Raw genomic sequence first — 20,652 nt, 5'->3', positions numbered from 1 at the left:
GAAGATGCACGATCTGCTGGTGTACGAGGAGACTGGAGAACGGCTGCCCAAGACAGAAGAAGCTGGACATCTCTAATTCGTTCGGCCCTAGACCGGCAAACGGTCCGTTAGCCAACAAAGTAAGTAAAAGTAAGTAAGTACTAATTTCACCAAAACATAATTAATTATTTGATAAGTTTTGTTTTACTTTCTACCGTAATCAAATATATTTACCCGTTTAATTACCTCGTCACACGGATATAAAAGTGGCGATGATTCTCGGTAGTGATCTCGTTAAATTCACGAGAATCTTAATTGTTTTGCTTCTACAGCTCCATGACGGATCCAGTGCCACAACCAAGTGTGCCACCTGGAATAAATCCACCTTGTCAGCACAATGTGTAGCAGCAACAGCCTGTTCCCTGACCCAACAGCAACGAACGGATGCTATCATCATGTAGATTTTGCAACAGCTCACAACAGGCCGTCACCAATCAATTCCTTCAGCTGCAGCAACAGTTCGCTCAGCAGTACACGGTTTCATGCAGCAGCAATGAAAGTGACCATACCTCCCAATCCGGAGGTGGTTCTGGACTCGTTGATCGGAAATATCCGAGAGTTCCAGTACGATCAAGAAAACCAAATTACCTTTGTCAAATGGTATGCCAGATACGAAGATCTTTTTCGAGAAAGACGCTGAGGACAAACGAGCACTACAGACTATAAGTACGTCAGTTACATTTTACCTAAGACTCAAAGAGATTTCAGTTTTAATGAGACGGTGTTGAAATTAAAGGGACTATTCGGCCCGCGGGACGTTGGACGTTAAAAAGCGTCACTGCAATCGACGGAAGATTATGTATCGTGTGGCTGTATCTCATCAAAAGTTTGTGGTCTAGTCATTACCGATGGATAACTTTTGCAACTACGTTGGTACGCCTATACTGCCCATAATCGCAAATCAGTCCCATATGGATTTTCATCGTTTTTGAGTTAAATATCAGATTCCATCTATTCCTTGCTCTACTATCGATTGAGGAAACAAAAAAGTATGTTTTGTTTGAAAAAGTCAGAAAAAAATGTGAGGTCAAATTGTCCCATCTTAAAAATAATCGCATATCAGTCCCACCAAATGTTTTTCCTGAGTTTGGTCATATTTTTTAATTCAATCCATATAACAAATATCTGGTGCTGTTTTTCAGGCTTTTTACTGTTAAAAATTCATCAAATAATTAATAAATGCAAGGTTGTTCAAAATAAATTCTATACAAAAGTAAATTTTAAGTAGACACTGAAACTGCGACTTTTTTTGAAAGTTCGTTCCCGAAAAGTTATTGGTTTCGTCAATCAGAGGGATAATAGCCTTGAGCAATGCTGTTTTCTGTAAGGGGTTTATTTTCTGTGGATGACCTGCTCACTTTAAATGATCATTCAAGTTGATATTGTCAGAACTCAGAAGAAATCGTTTTTAGTTGCTTAGCGAAAAACAGCTTGCACGTCTTTTCATCGCCGTCGTCTTCCGTCAAGTCATTGTTGTAATGAAATTAGAAACTTCCCTCTCTCAATACCACTTTTCCAATTTGCTAAATGCACGGGCTAATGCGGAATAGTACGTATTACACGTAATTTGAAAACACTGAAGACGTAAGAAAGGAAATTATTCAGTAGCATATCCAAGACTTCAACCTCATGTTTTGCTTTTTCAACGACGACCTTAAAGTCGGGGTAAGTAAAGGGTGGACGTCTCCGTCATTCTCCATGCAGCATATTTAGAAGCTGTCTGCGGCCATAAACGTATGCCCATATTCAAAATACTTGAGAAAAATATGACTACTCCTACACCGAGCGGTTGAAAGTGAGACTGGTATGCGATTATTTTGCTACTCGATCCTTATTTTACATTGTAATTGTCACGAAAAAGGCAATTCTTTAATGAAGAAGTTATGATTAAGGTCTGTTTCATTACATTATGTCGTAAAAATAGGAATAACCCACCCCAAACAGCTGAAATGCCCAAAACAAGAAAAATATCTTCAAGCGCTGTTTTCTCAACTCGATGATTTTCCAGATGGGACTGATATGCGAATATAGGCAGTATACTGATACCATATACTGTATAGGTAAAGCTTCCCTGCAGAAGGGCGTATTCGAAACTGGGACTTTTCACTAAAACTAAGGTCCAACTTTTGCTGGTGGAGTAGTACAAGCCCATTTTTCGTACCAAGATTTGCTGCCGACAGTCAATGAAGCCTGCAGGTCATTTCACCAGTCGATTTTTCCGAGTGGGCAGCTCCAATAGTCGTGGTGCATAAAGCGAGGGGTAGCGTTCGCATCTGTAGGGATTATTCGACCGGATTGAATGACCGGCTCCAGCCACATCAGTATCCCCTTCCGCTACCGCAAGACATCACCTCAAAGCTTTCCAATCGCACTGTGTTCAGTCAGATTGACTGATTGGACGCTTTCTTTCAAATAGAAGTGGACGAGGTTGCTCTCCGGTGTTAAAACTGCTCCGGGCGCATTCCAGCAGCTGTACCGCAGACTACCAGGACGATATCAGCGCAATCTCGGATTCACATTATTCACATTATGGCCGGAGACTACCGCCGCCAAAGGACATCACGAGAGTACGCTCCTTCCTGGGAGCCAATAATCACTACTCGGATTCCCGCTAGATGAGCTCTTGAAAAACCCAACGGCGTTCGTACGGACGCGCGAATGCCAGCAAATGCTCAACAATTTTGAAGAAATACTGTCGTTGGAGCTTCTTCTAGCACGTTATGACCCGAGGCAAGAAATAGTCGTCTTGGTGTATGCCTCCTCCATTGGTATTGGGGCAACCATCAGCCACAAGTACCCAAATGGTCACGATCACTTTGATCCAGCATGCATCTCAAGCGCTTACACAGGTTGAATAGCGCTAATTTCTTAAATTTATCTTCGGGAGTCGGTTCCACCTACAAATCGATCATCAACCACTGCTAAGGTTTTTGGCCAATCGACCAAGCGGTGGGAACTGTCGCTACTCTTTTTCTCCATTGAGTATGTTCTGACCGACAAACTTGGTAACGCTGACGTAGTGTTCTGCCTCGTTGACCAGCACACCAAGTCGGATGGGACGTGATCATCGCATGCACCACTCTGGAGGAAAACTTGTGGTCAGTAGCGGTCGATAGTACTAACCAAATGCCACTTAGTTCTTCGTTTCATCCGCGATGGCTGACCTAAATCAAGGTCGGAAATTAAAGGCTCGGTACAACGATCGTCAAGAAGCTATGCCAGTCGTTCAAGAAGGCATTATGCTTGGGGTCAGACAGGTAATTCCGATCTTTCGAAGGTGCTTTACTCAACTCTATAAAAGCCATCCAGACGTACAACGAATGATGGTGATCGCACGAAGCTTCCTGTATTGGCCGTGGCTGGACGAGGAGATCGTTAGCTTCGTGAAGTACTGGACTGCACATTCGTAGCGTGGTCTTCGCCAAAAGCGGAACGAGTGTCGCGGTATCCGACTACAGCTCCTTGGCAGCGGGTTCATGCCGATTACCCGGGACCTCTGTATGGAGGATTCTACCCAGTCGTCATCGAGACGGAGAACTTCTCAACTGACATTCCTGTTAGCGGATCTTTCGGAAGCGGAAGAGCTTGAACACTTGCTGTGTACGCTAGTTGCTCCATCACCTTCTACACCAACTAGGTATTAGATCTGCGACAGCGACATCCTATTTGACATTTTTGTTTTTAACTCGGTCATTTTTCAATCGATTCTTCATGTTTTAGCTGTTCTGTAAAGATGACAAATATGGCTTTCGAGAGCTAAAACGGCCAAAAGATCAGAACTTTGCTTCATAAATAATGTGATTATAATTACAAAGGTTAAACTGTTAAACAACTTTTAAAGTTTACACAGTTTCGATTTGTCTGGCTCGAAATGATTGCTTCTCAAGGCCCAGTTACACACACGACGTAATGACACCTTCTCCATACAAAATAGAAGGCGTTCATCATAACAGTTCACGTGCTTGCCACTAGGTGTCGCTTACGCATATTTTTTATGGACGATTAGTAGATTTAATTGTAAATTTCGATAGGCTGTGGGTATATCTTTTTGCGTCACTCGTGGAATGCCCAACTTACCACGAGATTGAAGAATGTTTGTGGTTGCATGGTTCTCTCTATCAATTAGACAAAGGAAGACTTATGACAACGTAATAAAGGCCTTGACTATTAAACTGAACTTTATAGCGGATGGGATGCAAATCTTCTACCTGAATGAATTGAGAATCAAAGTTGTGTGAAATTTTCCAGTTAATCCAATCCTCGGACCAATTTTCACTTTTTGAAAGTTGTTCGATCATATTCATATCATAGCTATGCCGAGTCGAAACTTCCTGCTTTGATTACTTCACTCTAAGCTAGACAAAGAACACTATACATTGTTGTATTCTGTGCTGAAAGTGGCAAACCGTTGAACTAATGACAACAACCCCCTTTGCATCGCGCCGCTTACAGCTACCGATCGCGTCTGAAGGACACCTAACGTCGGTTTCTATGCTAGTAGGTAGGCACGCACGGATTAGATTGAGTTGCATTTCAGTTTGATTGTTAAATTGCATGAGTGCGGTTATAAGTTATGACACGGTTCAATTCTTTCAAACTTTTAGTGTTTTTTGCGCTAGTTCATCAAAGTTACAACGAAGTTGTCAAGATTTTGACCAGCTTAGGAAAGGATGGAAATGCCACACTAGGAGACTACGTTGATTTTAGCAGTGTTTGGGGACTAGATTATGGAGACCCGAATCCAAAGATACGAAAATCCTATGATTTCATTATCATCGGAGCAGGTCCCGCCGGATGTGTTATGGCGAATCGCCTGTCGGAAAATCCTAGCGTAAATGTACTATTGTTGGAACTTGGCAAAGCGGAAATTCTGTTGACTCAAGATATTCCAATACTTTCTTTCTACCAACCCAGCACGGATTATAACTTTGGATATGTGACTGAGCCCCAAGCTGGAGCTTGTTTGGGAATGGAAGATAAACGATGTCCGTGGCATTATGGTCGAGGTCTTGGCGGTTCAAGCATCATCAATAATATGATTTATACTCGAGGCAACTTTAGAGATTTTGACTCATGGAACGCATCCGGAAATCCAGGTTGGAGTTATAACGATGTTCTTCCGTATTTTATAAAAGCTGAAGATGCGAATTTGCGGGATTTCCAATACAACGGATTTCACGGCAAGGGTGGATATTTAGCGGTAGAGCATTCGCCTTATCAGACTCCATTGGTATCGGCTTACATTAGCAGTGCTCAACGGGTCGGATTGCCTTATATTGATTATAATAGTAGAGATCAAATTGGAGTGTCATACACACAATACACTTCACGGCGCGGGTTAAGATGGACGGCAGCTCGGGCCCTTTTGAATCCTATTCGAAAACGAAAGAATTTACATGTTTTAACAAGAGCTTGGGCGACTAAGGTCTTGATTGATGCGAATACAAAAACTGCGAATGGTGTTCAATACACAAGGAATAAGAAAACATTCAAAGTGAAGGCGAAGCGAGAAGTAATACTATCTGCTGGTACATTCGAAAGTGCTAAACTACTAATGTTATCTGGCATTGGTCCTAAAGAGCATTTACGCGATATGGGAGTGGATGTTATTCAAGATTTGCCTGTCGGAGAAACTCTGTACGAACACCCGGGTGCAATTGGACCGGTTTTCACCGTCGATAGAACGATCGATGAAAACATCAACATTGAAGCTCTGATCAATGTACCAAACGTGATTAAATATTTATTTAGTAAAGGTCCATTCACGTCGGCCCTTGCTGAAGGGTTAGCATATATAAAAACTCCTTTTTCTCCGTATCCTGCGGATCCCGATTGGCCAGACGTAGAATTGTGCCAAATAGCCATTCAAGTTGGAGATGACCCTACTCCAGGGGTACAGGACTTTTTCCGACTGGATAAACGAGTGCTCGAATCGTTTTTTAGACCACTCTTCAACGTCCGCGCTTTCATGTATCTTCCCGTGTTGATGCATACTCGTACTAAAGGATCGTTAAAGCTAAAATCTTCTAACCCATACGATCACCCAGTTTTTAATTATCAATATTTTGAAGACGAACGTGATCTGGATGCGCTAGTTTACGGAATCAAAGTAGCAATTAACATTACCAGCCAAAAACCTTTCACCGACCTCGGCGTTAGATTGTACTCCAAAAAGGTGCCAGGCTGTGAGCAATTTGAGTTCAATTCTGACCAGTATTGGCGTTGTTATGTCCGGGTTTTAACAGCGACATACCATCATTATGTGAGAGCAGCAGTTTGAATTACACTGAAAATAGAATTGAATTGAACCATTTTTTTCAGGTCGGTACTTGTAGAATGGGGCCCTCATCGGACCCTGCGGCGGTTGTCGACTCTCGATTGCGAGTGCATGGAGTGAACCGACTTCGCGTTGCCGATGCTGGAATAGCTCCAGCACCTCCTACAGCTCACACGGCCGCAATAGCGTATATGATTGGGGAGAAAGGAGCAGATATGGTTAAAAGTGACAACGGACTTTAATCAAAGTTGATTATGCACGACGCTATTCGAATAGCATTGTATACTTTTTTTACGTACTCAACCCATAACACCGCATCATAAAAGTGGATCAGTGTTGAAAGAACTTACAGTTTGAGGCCACAATGCATGTTCGATATTAGCCGGCCGTTTGCTGAAGCGTGCCGCGGTGTTCATTACGGTACGGACATTTGTTTTGATATGCGTGAACGGTGTAAAATGCGTAGCGTTGTTGTCGATGTTCGAAGTAGCGTAGTCCATTTGTGAAAATCAGGTCAAAACATCGAACCTGCAGAAAAAATGTTTGTAGTTTTTTTAATTGCCTGTAACAGTAAATATCCTCAAAATAAATTGTTGATTTTTTTCTAATTATTTTTTATTTTATCTTATTTATATACATACTAAAAACTTTCGAAAAAGTCTATAACGACTTCATTCGACAGCCTTATCGATAGTTATCCTGCTTGATCAAATCCGCGGCCTTCTCACCAATCAAAAAACTATGAGCACTGGTGTGGCCGGTAGGTGAATCAGGAATGATGCCGATGTCGGCTACTCGAAGTCGTTTAATACCATGCACACGGAGTCGATGATCAACCACTGCTTGCGGATCACTAGCTGGTCCCATTTTGCAAGTCGCAACCTGAAATAAATGCACTATTATATTAGTTGTATCGACCAGGGTACAAGCGAACCTACCTGATGTTGAAAAGTTGCGGTCACTGTTCTGACATGACACCGCCAATATTCCAATGTGTTGAACTTATGGTGCTTGCAACCAGGGACCTTATTTTTATACAATTCCACTCCTAGTTTCTCAAACGGTTGTTGTGAGGTTATTTTTATGACTTGAAGAATCGCATACACCAATGCATCCACGTCTCTTTCATCTTCAAAGTACTGATATTTAAACTCAGGATGATGGAAAGGGTTTGTTGACTTTAACCGTACCTGTCCTCTGGCCCGTGCTTTCAATAACATTGGTAGATACATAAATGTTCTCTTATTCGCCAGAGGACGGAAGTACGCTTGATCCAATTCATCCGATAGCTGATAGGCAAATTTCACTGATGGAGAAGTATCGAATCCGAACGAGACGAATGCTTGCATTACTTCGACATCTGGCAGTCCAGGATCGGGGTCCTCCGCCACTGGTGACTTCACATATAGCAAACTTTCCACGGAATTTGTCGTCAGAGGTCCCTGGCCCTTCATAAATTGCAAATACTCTCGAATTGTGGTCACGTTCTCCAAACTAGTGTACCCATCCGGATCGTTATGCACGATAAACACTGGTCCGTAGACTCCGCCGTGCTCTGTCACCTGCTTACCGACTGGAAGATTCTGAATCACTTTAATATTATGCTTCTGAAGGTGTTTTGCGGGTCCCACTCCGGACAGCATGAGTAACTTGGCACTTTCAAAAGCTCCTGCCGAAAGAATAACTTCCCGGGTCGCTTTAACCGTGAAGGTTTTCTTTCCATTCACGAACTGCACCCCTTTGGCCACTTTGCTATCTGAAAGTGTTAAAGCAAAGCATCGGTATCATTGTTAACAACCATACTAAGTACAAACCTACGCGGTTCTATCAGAACCTTGGTAACCCAGGAGCGAGTCATGATGTGCAGGTTCGGTCGATTGACGATGTCCTTCAGATATGCGTTGCCGCCGGTGGCACGGTGCCCACGCAGGGTGTGTGCCTGCAGATACGACACTCCGATGAGATCCCCGGCGTTATAATCCAGATAGGGATAGCCAAGCCGTTGGGCACTTTTTACGAAGGCTCCAGCTATTTCAGTTCTGGAAGTAAAAGGGAAATGGATAAATTTGTGATTTTGTTATTTTATTATTGTGAAAGTTTTATGATAACACTTTTGACCTGCCAGTTAGTCTCTAGGAACGATGTATTGAATGTGTTTTTGGGTATCTATACTGTTAATTAAATTTACATATAATGTTGGTCAACATTAGAGCACAAAGATTGAAAACAAATACGGATAATTAATAAAAATAAAATAAAAAAAATCCGAATAGTATCGGTGTTCAAGAAGTGATAGATGAATACATGATTAATGCGTTAAAGAATAGAAAAATAGTACAAAAGGAAAGAAGAAGAAACAAATAACGAAACCCTGCTTATTCAAGCTAACGATCTCAGACACTGGATTCATTTGGTATGAACCTGCTTTAAAATTCATTCTGCATAGTGTTGTGTTGCCATATGTCATGATTCGGTCTGACAGTATCACATCAAAACAAATTTGTTTATTGGCAGACAATTTCTGTTTGATCGCCTCGTTATTTAATTGCTGGAGAAAAGATCTTTGAACGTTACATACAAACTTACACTTTGACTCAGCGTATTACCGAAAGCTTGTAAGTGAAAACACAAAGAGCAATTCTACGGGAAATTGCCAACATTTAAATTATTCATAACTCTTTCGTTTTGGCCTGAGTTGATCCATGTTTTGCAAGTGTGATTGCTACAATAGCATTTAAATTCAGTCATGGTACTTCGTTGATTACATTCATTTAAGAAAATCTTTTGTTCATCAAAAGTCTTTCTCATCGCAAGTCTATAAATTTTTCTGAACTTTTTTTTTCTAATTTCAAACTTCGAAAAGAAAGACTTTATCTGATTTGAAGAATACCAGGTTTCGAAGCTTTTACTGATTTGTAGAGAAAGTATGAAAACTGGCAAATCATAGCTGTTGAACTAACAAACTTATGAAATTAAAAAAAGGTAAATATAAGGCAATTACCAATTTAAACAATTTGATTTACAATGTGACGTTAAGCACGCGATTAAAATTTACAGTGACTAACCTACGATGCAAATTAATATAAATGTTTCCCTACCAATTAACAGTTCCCGTGAACAAAACGCGGAGTGAAGCTTACTGTCTAATTATCACCTTTTTCGAGCAGCTCGTTTTAAAAGAAGTAATTCCAAATGGTTATCGAATAAGTTTGATGTCGAGAAGATAAATTCATTGACTTTGTTGAAATTGGTATGACAGCTCTGATTTTACATCTTTTGCGTAGAAATTATTTGCGAAGCCTTTTTAAATGTCAATTTCAAGTGTCTTGCAAAGAGAACACTCTTTTATAAATTTGTTTTACGTGTTATTTTGAACTTGATGTCAAATGTGAAAAATAATGTGTTTTCAAAATTTAAAATAAATGACACCAATTTTTCGTCACACAAAGAATAAAAAAAAATGAAAACGTCACTGAAATGCATTGGCCCTCTACAGATTTGATCAAGATTGATGTTCCTAAACAATCAGTCACGCTTTGTCACTAACAAATCTTGCATTCGATACGTATGTGTTATTGCGCAACTCCTTAAATTTACAAGTTCACCTCAGAGCCAAACTTTTGAGATTATTTGGAAGCTGCCGGTCTGGCGCCAATTGAAGCAGGTATAAACTGGTATTCGAACAACACGTCTTTTACGCAACACTGATCCAGTTTCATTACCATCAACTAAGCTCCCGAACGACCGAAACATTAATAAAAATATCTGCCGCGTGCCTTGTTACACAATCGGTTGACATCGAAAGCTTATCCCACTCACCTGAACGGACAATCTTCCACTGACAACGGTCCATCTTTGCCATGGTAGCCATTATTCCCAAAGTCTCGTATGTTCGATCGCTCTAGCTTCCGATAGTAAGGCAAGATCTCATTCCAACTCCAGCCAGGGTTTCCGGCTTGTGCCCAGCTGTCGTAATCTCGTTTGTTACCTCTGGTATAAATCACATTGTTTATGATTGAAGATCCGCCAACTCCTCGTCCGTGTGCCCAACTGCACCGTTTACCACGCATACCTTGACAACCATATTTTTGGACCTCAGTTTGGTATCCGAAGTTATAGTCAGTGGAAGCCAACGTAGGTCCAAGTAAGGGTGGGTCCGTGATTATCGGAATCTCGCCTTTTCCAAGCTCAAGAAGCAGCACTGTCCTGTAGGGGTCTTCAGAGAGTCGGTTTGCTAAAACACATCCTGCCGGGCCAGCGCCAACAATCACATAGTCATAAGCCGGTCTTAAAGCAGGCTGTCCGTAGTTTATTTCAAACAAATCAGCTATTCCAAAATTAATACCTAACACAGAACTAAAATTTAAAAATCCATTCACGAACATTCGAAAACTACACAATTCCAACAACAGTCCGATCAGTACGACATTCAAAGGATTAGTTTTGCCCATCATTTTGAGCTCGTCTTTCAAACTTATTCTGTTGTAAGTTTTTCAAAATCTAAACTGGGGCAAGAGAACACTTAACCTCAAACACAACTGGTTTTAACGGATTCCAGCAATATTCGCTAAGCACTTTTTTGTGTATCACCTTCTTTATGTTTGAAATCACAGCCTCGCTTTCAAAAATGCCACTCTCCATCTAACGTGTTTGCTTTCCACAAATCATAAAATTCAACTCGCAAAAAAAACTTCTTTCCTCACGATGGTCTGCTCGTACACGGTCACACTGCTCGCGGTAGCGTTTACCAACGGTTTGAGCCACTGTCTTCGAAAATTGCTCACATTACAATCGCGCCTCCAGACCGGACTGACCGTACGTCTGTCGGCTTGGGTGGACAGGCAATGTTTGACTGGCCCGCAGGCTAAAGTTTGCTTGCAGGTAGATATGCAGGCGTACCGTCATAATCAGGCGGGGAGCAACAGAGCTGGTGGACTCAACGACGAGCAAAGGTAAGAATGTGGCAGTCAAGCCAAATGAAGTGGGCTCGATTTGTGTTTTTTTTTTTTCTTTCATTAAGCCACGCGATCGAATTTGTGCATCACACAAATCTCTGCAAAATCATGTAGAGGGAGAGGGGCGAACGGCAGGGGCTAAATTGAAATGAAAATTGTAGGCTCCGGATGACCATGTGCCTTTCCTGTTTTAATTGAGTTCCAACAATTCGAAAGCAATACATTGATTAACTCCAGTTATTGTATGTTACTTTTCAATCTTGGATGACAATCGAATAACATTTTTGTTTAATTGTATTCTTATTTCATTGAATCAAATATTAGAACCTACACTTGTATACGTCGAAGGATATTTGTAATTATCGGAACGCTTAATACGAAAAACGATTCATCGAAGTCACTGGCCGCTGAGGCGTTGAATCGATGCTTTTACCGGGTTGGGATTGTCAGACACTGGCCAGTTGCGCATCAGTGACCAGCTGTGGCCAGCTTAAGCGGTTGGAGCGTTGCATTTTTTGTCAAATACGAGCAAACTATTTTTCCGACGCTGAACATTTAGTTTATTCTGCTGTTGCGTCAGAACGCACTTTGTCGCAGTTTAAGTGTATTTTGCATACATAATTTTGCAAATGTATTGAAATATAATATCCAATGCTCTCTCTTTCGCTCTCCCTCTTGTTGTCCTTCTCTTTCATGAGGAATTTGTTTTATACAAGTTTCGGATTAAGAGAATTTCGTGTTTATTTCATGAAGAAGCCCAAATTTAGATAACAGTTTCAATTGGTAAAACCTCAAAATTTATTACTGATAAACAGAACATTGTAAAATCGAAGTGAAACTACAGGGCCCGGCAATTGAAGTGCTACATTTTAATTGAAATTCTTTCAATTTCACTTGAAAACATATCACTTTTCTAAAACTTACGGGTCAAGTTCAACTTGTTCACCCTTGAGTTTGACCACTCGCCGCAGACGATCGAGTAACGCATCGCACGAGGCCCGCAGGCAATCCGGTGGTATTTTATCCCAGCGTAAGTTAGTAACTTAGAATAGTAATATAAATATAATGTTATATTTTTCATTTATTTTTCCAAATGACTATAATGTTTGCTACCATTCAGCCCAATAACTTAGTGTCTTACTAAGCTTCAGATTCTTTTTTGTACTACTGAAGCAAAAACTAGTTTCGCCAGCACCAGCTCCTAAACAGTATTTTAATTGATCGATTAATTTGACCAAATCAAATGTTAAGAATATTTTGTTTAACAAAAAAATAGCAGCATATATTGCGTGGTGCGGTTTCTTGCCAAAAGCGTTCGTGCCGAGCTTACGACAAGAAGCAAGAGATTACAGCAGTGTGTACGAGTCTTCGGGAGCGGTTGCTGTCACGTATTGTTACAATCCACAGCAAATGTACTTTTTTCCAGTCTGGTCATGGGACAGGAAACAGTTCTTATCTTCTAATAACAAATATTGAAACTGTTGTCAAAAACTTCTGTTTTGCGTAGCAAATAACTAAGATACAACTTTTCTTTTCTTTTGTTTGGAGCAGTGGTTCCCTACCTTTTCAGCTCCGCGGCCCCTGTCGCTGAATACAGAAACACTGAGAGCTTCGTATGAAAAGAGTCACACGTTGGCTACGGCTGTGACATGTAAGAGCGTAGGGAGATATAGAGCAGGTAAAGCCAATGAAAATAGATTCCTTCGTTGAAAAAACGTTGAATCTGTTTACCGATGAATCAGAGGTAGCCAGGTGTTAAAAACAACATTTTAGTGTCCTGTTGAACAGTTAGGAAGACAGAGACGTCGAAAGGAGCAGGATTGACCTTGAAAACGATGGACAAGCTGTGGATCCACCAAACATGGACGAGGTGAAGAAAGCAGTTAAAAAGCTTAAGAACTGCAAGGTAGCTGGGTAGCACGGCATTCTCACCCAGCTTTTCTGAGTCGGGAACGAACAACTGTATTGTGCCATTTATCGGATCATACTGAAAATGTGGGCTAATAAAGAATTGCCCTTGGACTGGTTGGAGAGTCTCGTATGCCCGATCTACAAAAAAGGCCACCGCCTGGCTTGTAGTAACTACTGAGGCAGAAATCTTCTCAATACCGTGTACAAAACTCTCTACCGCATTCTGTTCCATAGACTTAGGCAGTTGCAGTAAACCTTTGTTGGCGAATTTCCAATATGGTTTTCGAGGCGGACTCTCTATCACGGACCAGATGTAAGTCTTGCGACAAATTCTCGATAAATTTATACAACACAGCTTGCAGACTTTTCAGAGACTTCAGGGCAGCGTACGGCAGATAATGCGGGAGCATGGTTTTCCAACAAAATTAATAAGACTGATCCAAGACACTCTTGATGGTTCCACATCAAGCGCCAGCGTAGTCGGACAGACATTGGACGCTTTCATGACGTTACATGGTTTGAAGGGTGATGGGCTGTCAAGTTCAACATCGCATTGGAAGGTGCTATACTGGCGTGCAGAGAAGCGGCACCGCAGTCTGCGTATGGTCCGTAGGTCATCTTCCACCTCATCGATCCACCTTGCCCGCTGTGCACCTCTCCGTCTCGTTCCTGACAAATTGGTTTAAAAACCAAGCTTATTTTGGTACGGCGGCGAATTCTACTCTGTCGGAGCGTCTTCCGGAGAACAGAGTATGTACGATTCCCTACCATAATACGTTTATGAATTTTTCTGCTAATATCGTTGTCGGCAGTTCCCAGTGAGCCCAGGTAGACGGACTCGTCGCCATCTCGATCTCATCACCACCAACTTGAACTCGAGGTGGGAGTACTGTCATGTACTTCGTCTTCGATGCATTGATGACCAGTTCAATCAGTTTGGCTTAGGCTCTTAATCCGATGTACGTATCCGTCATCTTCACAAAGGTCCGAGCCACAATATCGATATCGTCAGCGGAACCAAACAGTTGAACTGACTTTTAGAGTATCGTGCCACTCGTGTTAATCCCCGCTCTTCTAATGAAACCTTTCGGTCTTCTTTCGGGAGAGTGAGTTTTGGTAAATCTGTGCCTGTCAGACGATATCGACATCTTTTATAATAATCGTAAAGCGGTAAAAGAGGCCTTTGGACCTCTCAAAAGGGCTTGTCATAAACACTGCCGAAACTAAGGTCTTTCTGGCTGGTAGAGAGCGTGGTAGACCGTCGGATGTTGGTGTTGCGGTGGTGATGGATGAAGAATCTTTTGAAGTAGTCGACGAATTTATTCACCTGAGTACATTTGTGACCATGGATTCCGGTGGCCTTCTATGGCTACGAAATATGGACACTGAAAAGGCTGGTCGGCGACCTTTTGGTGTTTTTAAGCGTAGAATCATGCGCTCAATCCTCGGCGTTAAACTGGAAAATGGTGTTTAACGTAAATGCATGAACCATGAAGTGTACCAGGAATACAAATCGGAAATAGTAGACAAGTTGATGAGAGCTTCGTAGGCGGAAGGTTACAGAGTCCGCTTTGATAAGCGAGTGGTCGTGGGTTCGAATCTTAGTAGAATCAGGCCATTTGGTTGTCAAAGGACTTTAACATGGGTTCATTCTTAGGCTCTCCACTACATACCCTTCCTTCAAGCTGAAATCTATAGTAGGTACCCTTGCTGACTTTCATCCTAACAAAAAAAGTCCCTCTTAAAATAAAACTGTTCTGAGTAACGTATAATAGTTCTCTTCAGGTAATTGTAATTATGACGCGGTCTTGGCTGGAGGAACGAGTTTTCGATAAGACTCCTTCCTCTTGACAAAAATATAAGTCCTACTCATAATAAACCTGACCAAAGGTGAAGCATTGAGTCCCTCTTCAGGAAATTGTGATTGTGACGCGGTGTTGGTAGAAGGAACGAGGTTCGATAAGACTCCTTCCTCTTGACAAAATAAGTCCTTCTTACACGCAAAAGTTGAAGTCTTGTACAATCATTGTGTCTTCCCGATTCGCACAAATGTTGCACAGAAATCGCACAATAAATGTGTGAAACGCATAACGCAACAGTTGTACTGCGAATACATTGACATAGAATGAAATCAGAATATGTATCATATACCGACACTTTATTTCTCACGTCGAGTGTATTAGTGACTAGACTAGACACATCACATACAATTTGCAGGTTGCTCTTTCGCTTCTCTTTCGGTTCGGATTGCGACGCGCAAGGCGAAACTTCGTTGCTTCACGAAATGAGCAAGACACCCGTGCTGTACATACTTGATGCCATAGTGTTGTTAGTCTAACTCATACTGTCGGTGCGTGCTTGCTGCTATTCAGAGGAATGCATGAAGAAGAAAAAGTATCTCGAAAGCGTGTGTGCAAAAGACTTGAAAAGCGTAGCATATGTCTCGTTCTCAAGCAGAAAGGAGGAGAATGGTTTTGCTTCTCGCTCGCTTTGCAATGCTGCTCGATACCAGTTGAAACTGTTTAGGTGTAGTATTTTGGAGCTGCCAAATACATTGGAGAAACGCTAGAGCATTAATTGCGTTATGCCCAACACGCCATCATTGTACTGGTTCCGAATTACATCAACTATTGCGCTAAAACGCACAATTTTGTACTGGTTTCGCACCATCCAACTTTTGCGTGTATGTTTAAGTGTTGCCATCTACTGACAAAATATGATACTTCTTTTTCCCCAACCCAATAATTAACCATGCCTTTTAACCAATTATAATGGAATACCAGTATGACCAAAATTGATGCATGACCAAAACCTTCCCCAGAAAAAAATTAACCTTGAAAAAAATTTTTACGATGGAGGCAAATTCCAAAAAAAAAGGGATTATCCGTGGTTAGTTTTCCAGGAATAACATGAAAACAAATGATTCGGACTAACTTTTTTATATATATTTTTTTTATTCTCTTCTCGATTCGCAAGTGTAAATAACACATCTAGATTCTTTTTTGCAAGTATTTAGCAGAAATGATTAAAAACCTTTAGCGAATGAAGTTTCGTTTACACGGACTTCGGAATTTACGCGGTTTTTTACGCAGATTCCAGAATTAACGTGATTTTTCTACGCGGAAAAAAAACTTTAGTGTATTTTTTTTCTCGACTTTAGTTATTTTTAGTCTACTCAAATTAAGTGACAATACTGTGCAAAAAAGTTTGTTTATTTGATACATCCAACTGTTTCGATTATTCGTTTAAGACAGTATGTTGGCTTCTTAACCAACGCAGCGCTTCATAATAACTAGCCACTTTTGTTCCCAGAGGTTGAAACTGAACCGCATCGAAATTAAATCGGACCGGCCCGAAATTGTAACTTAACCCTCTCCCGCTCACAAGGTTTATCATTGAAATTTATAGCTTCACGAGAAAATTCAAGCTGAACACTTCGTAGACTAACTAAAATTACTGTCAACTGTAGTATGAGCGGGAAAGGGTTAATTTTAATTCCCATGATAGTCACTGATCAGCTTTACGTCGTAAAGTCTTGTTTCATAAGGCATAGTATTCATCAAATAACTGCGCATTGGTAATATACTTACGCTTCTCCGAGTTTATAGAACCAACCGGTTTCACGAATCGTTTATTCGCAGTTAAAAGGTGCTGAACTATTCTACCAAAGCAAAAGTCGTTTGGTCTTTGCTTCCTCTGTTTGCTTGGCTAGCGCGTAACAAGGGATCATTCAAAATTTTGATTTATCTAATGTAATGGCAACTTTATTATATATCTTAACAAATTTGCATGTTCTTTGTTTGGATTCTGCAGCTTAATGATTGATATAACTTCATTTTTAATTATGAGATTGCTTTTTGAAAGATGCTTGATCATTAAGTGTTAAGATCTTAAAATTTTTACGTGAACCGTGAGAACAAGACTGGCATTTGCTGTCCAAATGGATTATCGTTCATTAATAACAGCCGTTCAGTTCAGGAGCTTTAGTTTGAAATATGAGCAACTCAGGAAGTTCCAAATATCGTCCCGGTGATTGTTCTGTCTCCTACAATGAAATAATAATTAGTTAGTATGCATCTTTGTTTTACTGTCATGCCGGTTCTTCAACGTCGTTAGTATATATAGTGACAATTTTAGTTGCATTTCTGTCAGCTTATGGAATTGAGTTTCCCGAATAGTAACTCTTAGGACATTGTTGCAAATGCAGTTGATATTTTGAATTAGGAATAAAATAACACCAATTATACTCACGCCGTCTCCCCAAACATAGGTAATCAACATACAAAACCACATAAACTAATAAACAACCAGCTGCATGCGGCCCCTCCCCCACCTGTTAACCACCCAGCCAAGCGTGTTTAATAAATTGTGCCTGATTGATGTTGTGCTGCGGCTTCATTACAAGCCTCCAGGCGCGTCAGAGAGACGAAATTGTTCAATTACGCGCCGTTCATGTCTGCAGAACCACGCAGCATACCGCGAAATTAGATGTTTAACGCGAAAAAAATGTACGCAACTGTGCTCCTCAGTCCAACCGGCGCGGCGGGAGTCGTTATCGGTCATCGACAAAGTGCACTTGTTGTGTGTCTATGTAGATCACTGTGACTGATGGCTTGCGGCCAGTAGTGACCAGCTGACCGCTTTCTGGGCGCGTTTCGTTTCGCTATTGTTTTGGTCGAACCGCCCGGTGAGTCGCGTGTGTTGCTCTACAGGGGCGTACATTAGCGTCCCGTTGTAATTGCCGTTTGGACACGGGCCATGACCACGTACAAGAAAGCCGTGTGCATGGATATCGTTGTTTCACACTTGCTGCAATGAATTATGCGCGAATCAGATATGACCGTAGCGCTGGAGAATACTCCACACTTGTGTGGAACCTTCAAAGTGGTTGTTCATGTTCACCGTGATGAGGGAAATAGAGCATGGGAGGGACATGGTGAAGTCAATTCTGTGTGTATTACGTGTGTAAGGGTAAACTATGCAAATTGAAGCCATTTGTTTGCAGTAGAGAAATGCTAGTTTAAGCTATCCCTTTCCATATGCTTTCAACGCCTCATTGACATTGAATTTATATGTTGTCGTTGAGGCTTTTACCTTCAAACTCAACATTTGAGGATTTTTTCTCTTGCTCGAGAGTTTAGGTTCATCATCAAGTTGCATTAGTTCTAACACAATTATAAATTTATAGTAGAATCACGACTCCTCTTTTAGTTTGTATAAACAAACCATTTCAAAATAAACCTTTTCACTCTCTCAGAACCTAGAAACATTGTTTCTATCAGAAATAACATCACAGTTGCTCCGTACTCGTTCTATATAACACAAGTGAATACCGTTCGAAAGATCGCCCCAATGACGAACAGCAAATGGATTCTGTTAATTCATGTGATTCTATTCAGTGCTGAAGAAGTTTTCACGAAGAAGTCCTCCCAAATTACGCTGGAAGATAGCTATCACTATATAATCATTGGAAGTGATCATGTGGCACAGAGCTTGGGTTTTCATCTTGCTCAGCGCGAACCGCTTAAAACGGTTCTTGTGCTGAATTCGAACCAATGTGATTGCATTACGGAGCTTTCGAACGTTGAATCGGATCCTTTTGTTTTGTCATTGACGAGTAAGTTTGCCGAAAGTGCCCACCAACTGAAGTTCCAGTTTGTTGATCCGCTATCGCCAGGACTGCGAGTTGGTGTTGTGTATAAGAACACCAGTGGAACTGTGCTTGACGAGCATCAAACTTTACTCGCTATAGATCCAAATTTGAAGTTATTAACCGGGGCGAGAATTATTCGATTATTATACAATCCGGGTAAGATAAAAATACGTGTTTTTCAATCGTCATTTTCAATAACTGTTTTAAACAGCCGCTGCGTCAATGCTGGGCATTGAAATCGAACTGAACAATTCAAAGCAATACATCTACGTGAACGAAGAGATGGTTATTTCAGGGCGCTGCTCGAATGACTACAAACACTTATCAGTTGCATCAATCATCTCGGAAACAATGCTCGCTGATCTTTTGGTAGGGATGCCTTTGGATGTAAGTTTCGGAAGTCCGATCTTGGCTCCAGTACTATACACGAAAGGGAGAAAAAATCTGCAGAAAAATCCGACTCTTCTGACTACTGAACTATATTTGAACACTAATAAAACTCGTGATAGAGGAACACACACCCCAGATGCTAGATTAAACATGCTGGTAGGAAAAGCAAACTCGAACAGTCACTTGTGGATTGGGTTTGTGCCGTCTATATACTCCTCCGGTGATTTACACTACATTCCCGACCACGAAGAGAGCGTTAAAATTCTATCATCAGCTTTAAAAATTGCCAGCCAAATTGCCAGTTGCGATATGTTCAAACAGCTGAAGCTCACTTTACACGATCAGCATACGCCGGAATGTATGAAATTCGTTGGAAGTGAGCAATATTGGACATGCTATGTTCACAACAAGCTCAGACGGTTTGAGAAGGTCAGTAAACATGAAATAACCGTTTTTCATTATTTTGTATACACCTAGTAACGACATTCACATTTGTTCCGCAGAGATCAGCTATTACTAGGCATAACAAAACGCTGCTTAGCGGTGACTTTTATCTGAATGGTGTGAAAGGCCTTCGTATTATTCCGTTTGGATTAAATACGCCCTTCTTGAACCGGCAGTGGCATAGGTTATTTCCGGTGGCGAATTATACCACAGCTCCGACGACGACGACGATGAGTAGCGTACCGGGATTGACAACACAAAGCAGAGAACAATTCAGTTCCGAGATGGATAAATTTATTGAAGCACTTACAGGTTTGTCCAAGGAAGCGTTTGAGAAGCGTATTTTGAAGCACATGCTGAATGGGGATTCAAAACTGAGCGCATCAAGCTCTAGACATTTGTTTGAAAAAATGAAATAGTGTATTCCTATACTCCGTTCCAATGTCGTAACAATAAAAACGCTGAGAGTTTGCAATAATTTTTATGCCTTTTTTCAGGGACATTAGCATGTAATCTCAATAGCCAATTCTGTTTTACGACTCACTGTGGCGATTCTCTGTGACTGAACGTAGCTAAACTAAAAAATATTTTTGAATAAACAATTTCGAAATATCCTTCGATTAGAAACTTTGATTTTGATTGGTTTTATTCAAATAATCATTAGACTAACATACAACTATGTACCTGATTGTACGTTGGTGAAGATAAAAATATCTTATACTCACATAAAGAAATTCAATGGTGGATATCATAAAGAATATTTATAATATGTCAACCAATCTGGGTTTGTCAGTTTAGAGAATTTTACGGATAGATTTATTCTCACGTTAGGCCTCCCCCTTGACCCTTTCCTCATGCATAATTAAAGAGCCAGTAAATATAGACATTTCGTTTGTCGAAGTTCATAAAAATTCTGCCAAAAACTTGCAAAATATTTCGCTGAATTTATCAGCTGTTGAGTTCTCGGCAATTAAATTTTATTG

The 20,652-nt window shown here is 40.9% G+C and overlaps 3 protein-coding genes across 5 annotated transcripts; 2 read left to right on the top strand and 1 right to left on the bottom strand.

The window, feature by feature from the left end:
• Nucleotides 1-376: 376 nt before the first annotated feature.
• LOC129720650 (glucose dehydrogenase [FAD, quinone]-like) lies at nt 377-6,766 on the top strand. Its single transcript, XM_055672139.1, has 3 exons — nt 377-639; nt 4,669-6,301; nt 6,361-6,766. Exons 1-3 carry the CDS (start codon nt 377-379, stop codon nt 6,556-6,558), a joined length of 2,094 nt encoding a protein of 697 aa, XP_055528114.1. The 3' UTR covers nt 6,559-6,766.
• LOC129722809 (glucose dehydrogenase [FAD, quinone]-like) lies at nt 6,676-11,149 on the bottom strand. Of its 2 annotated transcripts, XM_055676577.1 has the most exons (5): nt 10,136-11,149; nt 8,135-8,355; nt 7,255-8,072; nt 6,958-7,198; nt 6,676-6,844 (listed from the first exon to the last, which is right to left on the bottom strand). In XM_055676577.1, the coding sequence occupies exons 1-4, from the start codon at nt 10,768-10,770 to the stop codon at nt 7,001-7,003; spliced, it is 1,872 nt and encodes a 623-aa protein (XP_055532552.1). In that variant the 5' UTR covers nt 10,771-11,149; the 3' UTR covers nt 6,676-6,844; nt 6,958-7,000. The 2 variants fall into 2 exon arrangements, with proteins under 2 accessions (XP_055532552.1, XP_055532551.1); XM_055676576.1 differs by lacking the exon at nt 6,676-6,844 and having other exon boundaries at nt 6,947-7,198.
• Nucleotides 11,150-18,201: 7,052 nt separating this feature from the next.
• LOC129723276 (uncharacterized) lies at nt 18,202-20,259 on the top strand. Of its 2 annotated transcripts, none has more exons than XM_055677397.1 (3): nt 18,202-18,991; nt 19,131-19,654; nt 19,729-20,259. In XM_055677397.1, exons 1-3 carry the CDS (start codon nt 18,535-18,537, stop codon nt 20,086-20,088), a joined length of 1,341 nt encoding a protein of 446 aa, XP_055533372.1. In that variant the 5' UTR covers nt 18,202-18,534; the 3' UTR covers nt 20,089-20,259. The 2 variants fall into 2 exon arrangements, with proteins under 2 accessions (XP_055533372.1, XP_055533371.1); XM_055677396.1 differs by having other exon boundaries at nt 18,203-18,991; nt 19,047-19,654.
• Nucleotides 20,260-20,652: the final 393 nt, after the last annotated feature.

This window comes from Wyeomyia smithii, chromosome 2 (assembly GCF_029784165.1).
Source record: "Wyeomyia smithii strain HCP4-BCI-WySm-NY-G18 chromosome 2, ASM2978416v1, whole genome shotgun sequence".
In the NCBI taxonomy this organism is placed as follows: domain Eukaryota; kingdom Metazoa; phylum Arthropoda; class Insecta; order Diptera; family Culicidae; genus Wyeomyia; species Wyeomyia smithii.
Note: the sequence above shows the minus strand (reverse complement) of the source record. Positions and strands in the feature narration are given on the sequence as shown.